Genomic DNA, 12454 nt, shown 5'->3' on the forward strand with positions numbered 1-12454 from the left:
TGTTTACTAATTTATTTAATAGGCTATATGTTCAATGTTTTAAAGTATGGTTTTCATTAAAAGAATGAAATGTTCTAAAAATGTTTGTTATTATTAGCCTAATATAATAATGATATGTTTATAAAAATATATAGGTATAGACATTATTTTTATAGTTTTATGGGGGGGAAATAATTCTGAATCAGCAAAAAAATTGCCATTGGCAGGTTAGACTCTTTTGTCTAAATTGCAATCAGTGCACCCCTATTCATTTTTCTACAATTATTACTGCACACTAGGATATCATATTCATTGAGAATCTCAAATAAAACCAAGATGACATGCTCAAAGGTAATTAGAGCTAAATGCAAGGGTTAGGGTCATGCAAGTTTTCGATCATACTTTGTGTGCTACCAAATTTATTTTTGTGCTACTGAATTTTTTTGCTTGCTAGCACCAGTGCTACCACTTTAAAAAATAAGCGTACAGCCCTGTCAAATGACACAAACGAGCAAAAATTTGAAATTTTCATATTTTCTGTCAAACTTCAGGATTACTGGCCAATGTGACAAAAAATCTAAAGAAAAATGTCAAAGGTGTTCTGATATGGATAGTATGGACTGATGTCTGCATGTCCATGACAAAATAAGATTGTGTGTGTGTGTGTGTGTGGGGGTGTGTGTGTTTGCATGTGTCATACGATATTAGGGCTGTAAATCTGTACCCCTTGTAATTTCTCTCCTCTCATACACACACACAAGCACACTTTCACACACACACACATGCACTTACACCTGCACACACACACACACACACACACACACACACACACACACACACACACACAGACACATAGACACACACTTACACACAAAAAAAAAAAAAAAAAAAGCTGTTATTTTGTAGTTTTAGTGAGTGGTTTTCATCATAAAAACTCATATTTTGATGATAAAAGAGGTGATAGAATGGGTACATTTTACTATTCTCTTTCATTTTACCCAACTGCATTGTGTTTTCTGCACTAATATGGGAAATCAGAGGAAAAAAAATTGTTTCACTTTAATTTAAAGGCGGGTTGCCAAAAAGTTTCGTTATAATGTAAGTCAATGGTAGAAATCTAACTTTTCGTATTCAATTTGACATTATTCAAAAAGTGATAGTGCCCCAAATTCAATTTTCTCACCTATTGTTCAGATGGGTAAGCCGGTGATACTAATAATAATCAAAGTTAAAAAAAATATTTGAATATTGAATTTTAGTGTATTTTTCAATAAAGAGGTTGTTGGTATATGATCAAAACTGGCATCTAAAGTGTTAATTTTTAATTGTGATTAATTAAATCATGACATAGATTGAACAACAACCCCTTCATGAAAAATATGAAGAAAAAAATTGTGAAAAAATATTGATCTTTCATAAATTTAATGCAATTTAAAGGTCAAAATACACAAAATGTACTTAACGGTCCCAGTGTAACTTTTTTATTCAATCTGACATTATACAAAAAGTAATAATGCACCAAATTCAATTTTCTCACCTAGTATTCAGATGGGTGAGCCGGTGATACTATTAATAATCAAAGTTAAAAAAAAAATCGAATATTGAATTTTAGTGTATTTTTCAATAAAGCGGTTGGTGGTATATGATCAAAACTGGCATCTAAAGGGTTAATTTTTAATTTTGATTAATTAAATCATGACATAGATTGAATAACAACCCCTTCATGAAAAAAATGGAAAAATAAATTGTGAAAAAATATTGATCTTTCATCATTTTAATGCAGTTTAAAGGTCAAAATACACAAAATGTACTTAACGGTCCCAGTGTAACTTTTTTTTAATAGGGCATAAGGGTAAAGTATTGCTGAAAAGTGACATGTTGTGTAATTTCTATATTTGCAAATATTGCATTAGTTGTGGGGACATCTGAATAGTACAAAAATGTAGATTTTATAAAGATTACATTTTATAAACATATTCTGACAGGTGTCACAGTGTCCATAACGGGGTTGAAAAAAATTGGTGCCAATAAAATACAATAATGGCCAATAATTAAAGGTCTTTGATGCCTGAGATGGGAAAATATCTGTTTCTTAGGGTTAAATATGTCCTTGATGTTGTGGGATGTTCAGAAAAGTAATACATTTTGGTCAAAAATCCAAAAATGTCTAAGTCCAAATCGTACCGGATTCATGGAATGACTCCATTAATGACGAAAAAACAAATAAATAATTCTTATTCGTCCAGTTTTATTCTGAAGAAAAGGGAACCGGAAGTCAAGCCCGGCTGCTACTGACAGACAGAACACAGCAGCTTGCATTGCCTTGAAGTTGTATTGTGATTTTGCCATAGTGTTTTAACTTTTGAAAGTAGTTATTGACATAATTAGGAGTACGCATGGATACATTGGGGCAATGTGCACATTTGTTTACCACTCATCGAATGTGACTTTGAAAGGTAGGACGCTCACCCTGGGAGACAGTGTTAGCAGCTAACCATAGGAAGCTTCACTAAAAGGCTTTAGTGGTGTTAGCATAAACAATCTTACGAGCTAAGAATATAAGCAATGCTATTAACACTGACATTCGTTTTTTGATATGTTTACAGCCTTAACACAAAGTATAAACATTAGCGCAACTTCATGGAGTTCGGCACTGTCCTAACGTTAGCTAATGTGTAGGCGTTTAATGTTAGCTGGTTAGCAAGGTTTAGAATAACTAGGGAACACAATAGCTACATTAGCTTGCATCAAACTAGCTAACGGGAATCATTTGTAGTTTACCAGGTTGTCGGGTAAAGGTATTTATTCACTGGGCATTCAAATAGAATATAAAGCAATTGGTCCTTTAGAGAAGCTATCTTTGAAACTGTCAATATGCAATGGCTTTTTTGAATGACAACGCAAACTTGGCAAACTTGTCATTCCACTGCAGCTTAGCATTAGCTGCAGGTAGCGTAAGGATAATATGAAATAAAGCTCCGCACACACAGTGGGGACAGTTGGATATGATTGTAAATATATGTTGCTGCCTGGGCACGTGGTTTTTGTTTGCTAACGTTAAATTAAGTCCTAGTGTATCAGCATCCTGCATTTGACATGAATTTCAGGCAGGCTAATTTAAGAGCCATGGGATGCCGATGGGATGTTTTGGCCGTCCTCACAGCTCTCATCACCGTGTTGAAATTACCAACACCTTTTTGTTCACAGTGTAAATACTGAGGGCACTGTCTGTTTTGTAAGAGGCCTTCTGTTTACGCGTCAATACAAGTGTCCAGTGATGCATACGTCAATATTACGACTTACACAACATCGCATAATTGGTTTGACTGTTGAGTGGCTCCAAGCCCGTTTCACCCTGATTAGCCTTATCTAATATGTCGATGCCATGTTTGATGGCACATTGATTTATAAAGTAACAGGGCATTTTCAATCTACTTTCTCCCTATCAGAAACACACAATACAGATTGTAATGTTCTGTACTAAATATTCAGACACTACATTTATATAGCACCTTTCTTAACACTGTGCTTACAAAGGAAAAAAATAAACCAAAACCTATTTCCAGTAAGAAAGGCATACAGAAAATAAGCACAGAATCATTTTTGGCTATTATCATAATAAAGAACAGAAATAAAATGGGTATAAAAAAACAAATAATTAGATTACATCCACTAGACCTACTGTACCTCACGTTGGACACAATACATTTCTACAGAGCCTCAGTCTTCATTAGCAACAAATAAACCATATGTAATTGAATTTCAGGGGTGTAAAGTAGCGAATTACATTTACTCGTGTTCCTGTAATTGAGTAGTTTTTTTGTGTACTTGTACTTTAAGTGATTTTTTAAACCTATACTTTTACTTTTACTTTGAGTATGTTTATTTTGAAGTATTGTACTTCGCTACATTTCATATCACCTGCGTTACTGAGTAAAAAAATAGTTAGGCTAAAGGAGAGAAAAGAAAAGAAATATCGCGGGGGGCTTTTATTTTCACGGCACAATACCGGAAACTAACACAGTGAATGATCGACAGGATCATTGCGACTAAATGATAACAACAAACATTGCTTCCCTCTATCATTAAAACAAAATAATCATAGTTAAACTATCATTGTACCGCACGTGAAGACGTGAAGGCTTTTAAATGCAGCGAACCGTTCATCCAGCCCTGCGATCGGCCCCTCCCTCACCTGATAGTGTTTAGCTTTCAGCTTTTAACAGTGCAAAGTAGGATGGAGACGGTTCGTGTTGCCGGGAGCTTTGAAAAACTTGGTTTTGGTCGAGAAGAAAGGTAAAACTAATAGACTAAATTAATGTGCAAGATATGTTATGCGCGGACACGCGAGTCAGATGACATGCGCGACCGTGAGAGAGAGAGAAAAAAAGTCATGCAACCCAGCTGCACCTCAAAACATCACGACCAATTAGTTTGCTCACTTTAAGTCGAATCCAAGTGGTCTATGACCAAGCAATAAAGGAATAAAAAACACAGGAAATTTAAACACAGGAAGTTTAAAGCTCCTTGACTCTTGCCACCACAACAGTCATCAATTAAGAACACTGTAGCCTACAATGCAACTTGCTTATCCAGCCAGCTCCATGAGATATAAATAAAATATGCCCTCACATTCCTGCTAGCAAAAGACCAGTACTTTTACTTTTACTTAAGTAAAATTTCATCCAAGTAATCATACTTTTACTCGAGTAGAATATTTTTGTACTCTTTCCACCTCTGTTGAATTTTAAATATGCTGTGTTGATCACCCAAGTGATATGTATTCCCTGGCTTGGTGTTTGGTTTGATGAAATAAGTGTTGTAATGTTTTTAGAACTTGAACCATACCGCGGACTGAAGGTTGATATTGCACTTACAGAGCTTCATTTGATCAGACCATCCCTGAAATCAAAAGTGTTTATTTATGATACAGATGGCCACATTTGAAGGGGAGTAGAAGACAGCGGTTGACACTAACGGTTGCCCGCTTTCCCGGGGCAACTGAAAATAATGTTCGGGCAAGTTCAGATTGCTTTTTGGTTGCCCGAACGGGCAAGTGGATTTTAGAGGGGTTGTCAGTAGTCTGGGCTATTTATTCATGTCTTTTTGAGTCTACAAAACAATTATTTTTCCGCTAACTAACACCAAATAGATCGGCTATATTTGCAATTGAGCAGCTACGCGCGGCAGCCAGCAGCATCACGCTCTCTCTCTCTCGCACACACACACAACAGCCTGTGTGCGCGCAGTTTCGCTTTCTTCGTTCCGAAAGCCGGCTCTATTAGGCTACGGACCTGGTTCCGCTATATTCAAAACCCAGAAATCGATCACGTTTGAGCTTATCGATACCGCTATGGAGTCCAGTAGGTCACATGATGTATTTTTAAATGGGCCTATCGAGTAGAGTCGGGTCATCTTCAACTAATTAGGCCTACTACAGCGTATTATTCAGTCCCTGGTAGTGTACAAGTGTTGTACCTTCGACTGTCTTGAAGAAACTCCTTCAACCCGCTTCAACTCCGTCTCCCAAAAAAAAAAAAACTCCGTCCACTGAGCCGCTGCCGCTGCAGACGGGCTCGGCACCGTCTCATCATTCATTCAAAGCAGCGATGATCAACAAACGAGAGACTGTGTAGCAAGTCCCGCAGTACCGGGATGATAAAAATAAAATATAAAATGTTTGAAGAAATCTCAGGGAGAGTTGACAAAGTAAGGGATCCCTCTCCCAGGACGGACATGCTGCAATAGATGTCATAAGTAGAGAAAATCACGAAGGATTTTGATCTTTGACCAGATGTTTATATAGTAATACTAAAGTAGAGCGCAAATAATGTGGATGCAGGAGGACTTTCACGATGCTGCACTGGTTACATATGTAGGCTGAGTTATAAAGCATATAACTGAAAAACAAAGCTAAAGATTTGGATTTGACATATGTACGTTATTTTGCCATTATTTTACTGGTCCGGCCCACTTGAGATCAGAGAGGCTGTATGTGGCCCTCGAACCAAAATGAGTTTGTCACCCCTGGCCCAGACTATCCGCTGTTGCTCGGTGTTGAGGCTCCCACCGGTGTGAGCCTCAACACCGAGTAACACCGGTAACACCTACTACCGCGGCAACCCTAATATATAGGCTAATGAAATTATACATTTTAGCGAACCGTATCTCTTAAATGCAAACACTGCTTACTTGTCTCATCCTGACCACATAAAACCAACAACAATTCATATAAGCCTATATATCATGACATCACACAGCCAAGCGCTTGGTCCTGGTCTGACATTTTAAGTGAAATTGAAAAAATATTTGGTATGGAATTAGAAATGTATCCAATGTGTTTGTTATTAGGTCTACCAAGTAGAAGTATACCTTCTAAATCTGGCAAATGATTATACAACATTCTAACTTTTGCTGCTAGAAAAAATATATTGTTACAGTGGATTAATGATAAGAGCCCCTCTGTTAATGGCTGGTGGAAGATTTTACTGGAGTTGATTCCTTTAGAATATCTCACAAATATTATACATCACACCAGTTCTACAAAATCTGGCAGCCCTATTTGAACTATCTTGGACCGGACCATTCTTTGATTATTGCACAAGGAGTCTCCTAAACCTGAACTTGTGAACGGTGACTTTTGATCGGCCTGAAATGTGAGCTGTTTCCTGTGGCCTCGGCCTAGTCTCTGTTGACTTGAGCTGTACTTTGTATTCGTTTGTTTGTTTTTGTTTGTTTGTGGGTGTTGTTTGTGTATTTGTGGTGCTTCTTTGTGTTGTTTTTGTTGAAAATAGGAAAAGCCAATAAATATATTGTTAAAAAAAAATATGGCGGGCATGAGGTTTGAGTTGGTCAGGATAATCCCTCCCCCGGCCGCTGGCGCAGGCAGTTCTTACCTCAAGCCCAGCTCAATCCTGGGGTTTACAGGCCGGAGCCAGTTCTTTGGCGTTGTGAAACCAAAACACTGGCTCTAGTTCCGAACTAGCCCGGAACCAGCTCCGATTTTGCTGCGGTGTGAAAGGCCTACGGTGTGGCCCCCATCTTCCCCTGACCTCAACCCTATTGAGAACCTTTGGAGCATCCTCAGGAAAAACATCTATGAGGTTGGGAGGCAGTTCACATCAAAACAGCAGCAATGGGAGGCTATTCTGGTATCCTGCAAAGATATTCATGCAGAAACTCTCCAAAAACTCATAAATTCAATGGATGCAAGAATTGTGAAGGTGCTATCAAAGAAGGCAGGGTTCGACATAACGTATCTCCCGATGGCCCGGGGCCAGTAAAATCATATGCAGGGCAAGGGCACAGTTCAGTATCTTTTTGTAGACTATATCATGGTTCATTGAAATGCGCGTTGAGAGTCGGAATGAAAGCAGTGTTTATTTAAGACTCAATATAATAAACCTAATATAAATTATATTTTTTAATGAAAGGCCAGTGGACAAACGGTGGGTGCACTCTCGCTCCGTTGGCAGAGCTGCAGTGCCTACCGTCCGCCTGCGAGTCGACAAATCAATCGACTTGCTTTGCCCCCTGTCTTTCTTCCCACAGCAGAGGTTGAGGTGCAGAACATTATAACTGCACTTTTCCTTTATCTGCCGCCGTAATGTTACAGTATTTGCATCCAAACCCCAATGGTAATACAAATGAGAGGCGTTATTTAAACGCTGTGAATGCGTCTCCGGTGATTGTGTCGGTTGTAGACAGAAACGAACGGAGGGACTCCGCTCACTATTAGGGGTGTGCACGTGTACACGTGTAACCGTTTAGTAAATCATAACCGTTTAGGAAAAATCAATAAACGAAAACCGTTTTTTTTTCCCTTCAAATTTCAAAGTTTTTAAATATGTTCTGGAGACGCGTTTATTGATTTTACATCATTAATAAACTAATTGGGGAGGATAAAAGCTAGTCTGCCGAGAATCTGTCTGTCCCTCGGCGAGTCAGTGTGTGTGTGTGTGTGTGTGTGTGTGAGTGAGTGTGACACACACACACACACGGGGAGTCGCCGTGCTGGGGCTTGACTCACAGCCACGGAAGAGTGATGAAAGATAACCTAAAGATTAAAGTTACCCGGTTGACGTGAACTACGCTCGTAAGTAGCCCGAACTTCATAACACCTGTTCAACATGCATTTAACTGTGGACATGTAGAAAGCGATAGGCTATATTAATCAGGAAATGAATGAAGCGCGATTATGACGGCGAACGTGTGTGTGTGTGTGTGTGTGTGTACCATGGACCTATTAGGTGTGTAAACGAGCGTAGTACATGTCAATTGTGTGTTTACAGGCGAACGAACGCGTATGTGTGTGTGTGCGCGCGCGCGCCTACAAGACGGCGGGGGCACGAGGACAATGACGTCACGGTTAACCGTGTACACGAAAAAAAATGTGTCGTGTACACGGTTAGGCATTTTTGTAAACGTTCACACCCCTACTCACTATACAGTTCCTATAGTCGCGCAGTTTGGCACTGTGTTCTCAGGCTCGAGACATACAATCAGATCGCGGTAGTCTTTCCCATTGAAATCGCTAACGGGGAGAATATCCCGGTTATTATTTTAGCCACAAACCACAGTTCATCTGCGCGGCGGCTCACTCGCTGGTGAGATCACACGGTGAAACGCTGCTGTGATCGGACGAAGGCATTGTGTGTTTCTAAGGTGATTTAACGTCATAGTCTTAGACGAGCGTTTAACTTATGCTGCATATTTTGCACTGCATTGTTTTTTATCAATAGTTTGAAAAAATGGTCCCACACCGGACTCTTATGTGAAGCTGACACTTCATGGAGAAGTGACACTCCTGCAACGCGCTCACGACCAGACGTGAACTCGCATATACGGTGAAATCTCCCATTAAAAAAAACGGCATAACCCACTGATTTTCGGACTTCTATTCTATTTTTAAAGTCAACTTGAGCGCAAGTGGAAAACCGGTCATTCGGTCGACACATTCACATCCCTAATGCATATAGAGAAAGTAATAAAAACAGCCTACCACACCACAAAGAATGATCAGACCTTCATCTCTTATTTTTTTTTAATGTTTGAACATGACTTCTGCAGGTGAACTATTCATTAAACTGCCCAAATTCAAGAATAAAAACAACCATCAAACTACTGGACTTTAAAATACTGGCCCACTCTTTCAACATACTTTCAGTTGTAGGCTTCAAATTCAATATGTTTGCCTGGTTTTATATTATGTGTATGAGCAATATCAACATTTCATATGATTAACTAAAAGAAAAATAACCAAATCTAAAGGGAATATCTATACTGTTACAGTATAGATATTCCCTTTAGATCTGGTTATTTTTCTAATACAGGTATTATAATTATTGACACTAAATTATGAAGAAAAAAAAGTGTGTGCAGGGCCAGTGAAAATATACAAGGGGCCAGTAAAACTCGGATCCACTGGCCCGGCGGGCCAGTAGGAAAAAAAAGTTATGTTGAACCCTGGAAGGGGTCCTATGTTAACATGAACCTTGGCCTGTTAAGATGTTTTTGATTGAAATAGCTTTTTATTTCACTAAATATGACCTCCACATTCTGCAAATTCAACAAATGACCGTTTTTAGTTGTTTACAGCCTATACAATGTTTTGAAAGTCTGTTGTGCATAATAATTTGGAACAGTGCATTTGGAGTTTTTTATTTTTGAAAAAAATAATTTTATTATTGGGAGGTTTGTTCAATAAAATTTGAAATATACTCTCACGGTTGATGACTTGAAAATTATACTGACTGTGATTTGCATCGACTATTTCGGAAAATCTGGGAAAATCTAATTTGCATTATAATTTGGATAGAATTTGTAGTCTATGGATCTACCGGTACCTGGCAACGGTAACTTGCTAGAGTCTAACGTTTAGTTATTTGAATGAGAAAGGTTATAGGCATCCATACTTTCCCGAGCAGATGCACTGCAACCTAAACGGGTCGGAACTCGGAACTACCAAGTCGGAAATTTACCAAGTCGGAGTATAAAGGAACGCAGCATTCAACTGAAACTGGCGCGCGACTTCAACGTCATCGTTCTCAAACACTCGCTCTGTTCGCTGATTGGACCGGTTAAAGAGAAAACCCGCGAATACACCGCAGACCCAGACTAACTACTGAAGTGAAGTGAAATGAGAATTGAACGGAAGTAGGTAGGCGGGCGGAGCCAGGCTAAGAAACAGTTGTGTCAAGAAGGAAAAGTCAAACCACAACCGCGCTTTAAAAGTAAAGGAAGAAGTAGTCCCTTCATATTGTTGTATTGTATTTCTTTGTTTACTCCATCGCAATTGTGTACTCTCTCACCAAAGCTGTTTCAATGGCCCATGACATGATGTCATCAAACTCCGCCCCCTAGTGGCAGAACATTACATTTTGTGCCTTTTAACTCAAGCAGAATTTACAATATGCAGACTGCACCATGTAATGACTGTACTCTCCCAACAGGTACTTGCACCTCTCCTTTTGTGGAATACAGAGAATCAGCTAGATAAGGAGATGGAAAAGATGGCCTCCCTCCTCTACTTTAACAAGTGAGAGGAAGTGAAGGGGGATCCTCTTGTCACACAGGCTACGGAGTGAGACAAAGCTGTAAATCCCACTTAATAGAGCAGAGGAAAATGGCTTTCTTGGACAATCCAGCCATTATCCTGGCCCACATCAGACAGTCCCATGTGACCAGTGATGACACGGGGATGTGTGAGATGGTTCTAATAGACCAGGATGTGGATCTGGAGAAGTGCCAGCTGGCTCTGGTGCCCGGCAGCAGCAGCTTTGGGTCCACAGGCTCCGGCGCCCTGAGTGAAGGTGGAAACAGTGTGACAGAGAACCACACCTGTGACCTGTCCCAGTCCATGGACATCACCTCCAGCTGGGACTTTGGCATCCGCCGGCGCTCCAACACAGGTAGGCTTTGTCTCCAGGCTGTGTGGCTGGTTCAGGGCACGCTTTCTGTCAGGGCTCACCTCCCTCCTTTCATTATGGTGGCCACAGTCACAAAGCCTGTTCTGCTGTTTGTTTGGAGGGGGTTTGTGTGTCTAATCTGGGCCAGTGGTTTAGTGAAACTCAAAGTCAAATTGTTTGGAATCGAAGGGTACTGCTGCACAAGTGGAAAGCATGGGGGTAAATTGCAGATCACTTTCTGAATTTGTATTAAGTGCTATTAAGGTGAGTAGGAAAGACCACATTAACAAATGTATTCTGCCAGTTATACTTTTTTAATCAAGTGGTCAATGCCAAATTGTTCTTTTTATGCCATCAGCATGCAATAAACACTTTGTGAAACTTGATATTAGGGCTGGGTATCGTCAAGGACTTTGCGATACTATATCTATATATATATATGAAAAGGGGGGAGAGTTCCCCTAAGATGAAAGTGTTTGTGCTTTATATACTAATGAGAGGGGAGAGTGACAAGTTTGTCAAAATAAACCAGTTAAGGGTCCCAGACTTTGTTGAATTTTTCGGTTGATCCTCTAAGAAAGTATTTAATTTTTTCAATTTTTAAAAACTACTTCATATCAGAAAGCCACACAGATGCCTTCGGTGGTAATTGGGATTTCCATTCCAAGATAATTCTCCTTCGAGCAATTAGAGTTGCAAATGCAATAAAAATTTTCTTGTTAGTGGCTGTCACAGTGTCGTCAGTCCTTACCCCAAATATAGCCATTAAAGGGCTAGGTTGTAGATGTAGGCCAAAAGCAACATTCAAAATCCCAAAGATTGATTTCCAAAACTCTTCCAACTTGGAGCACGACCAGAACATACGAGCTTGGTCTGCGTTGGTGGCTTTACAGCGATCACACGTCTCATCTAGTTCAGGGTATATTTTAGCAAGTCTGACCTTACTATAGTGAGTACGGTGGAGAACTTTAAATTGAATCAGATTGAGATGTACACAAGAAGAGGTTCCATTTACACAGCTAAGAGCCCTAACCCATGTCTCATCTGAAATGACTGTCCCTAATTCTTCCTCCCATTTTGTCTTAATGTTGTCTGTTGATACACTACTAAACGACATAATTGAATTATATAAATTAGAGATTTGGCCCTTCAAAGTTAAGGGAATCTTTAGTATGACATCCAAGTTTGAACTTTCAGGTAATTGAGGGAATGATGGGTTGTACGTTTGAATAAAGTGGCGTATCTGAAGATATCGGAAAAAACTGGATTTAGAAATAGTGTTTTTTGGCCAAATCTGTGAAAGTAGGAAAAATATTATCTATGAAAAAATCCTTGCATGTAGTAAGACCCATAGTGTCCCATTGTATGAATGTGACATCGAGTTCAGCAGCTGGAAAAAGGTGGTTATTACATATGGGATTTAGCATAGAAAGGCCAGACAATTTAAATGTTTGCCTGAATTGTATACAAATTCTTAGGGTTTAGCGCACTACCGGGCTTGAGGAAAACTGTGATGGGGAGAGAGGAAGTTTTGTTGTTAACAGTGCAGGAAGTGATGACAGATTACA

The 12454-nt window shown here is 39.4% G+C and overlaps 1 protein-coding gene across 1 annotated transcript in view; it reads left to right on the plus strand.

Moving 5' to 3' along the window:
- The first annotated feature begins 2283 nt into the window (after positions 1–2283).
- mapkap1 (MAPK associated protein 1) overlaps positions 2284–12454 on the plus strand; it is a 47957-nt gene continuing 37786 nt past the window's right edge. Inside the window, exons 1-2 of the mRNA XM_080046910.1 lie at positions 2284–2435; positions 10431–10889. Coding sequence (XP_079903036.1) covers positions 10604–10889 — 286 coding nt within the window. The 5' untranslated portion in view covers positions 2284–2435; positions 10431–10603. The remainder of the gene's footprint in view (positions 2436–10430; positions 10890–12454) is intronic.

Source organism: Ammodytes marinus (assembly GCF_949987685.1).
Source record: "Ammodytes marinus genome assembly, chromosome: 18".
NCBI classification, from domain to species: Eukaryota; Metazoa; Chordata; class Actinopteri; order Uranoscopiformes; family Ammodytidae; genus Ammodytes; species Ammodytes marinus.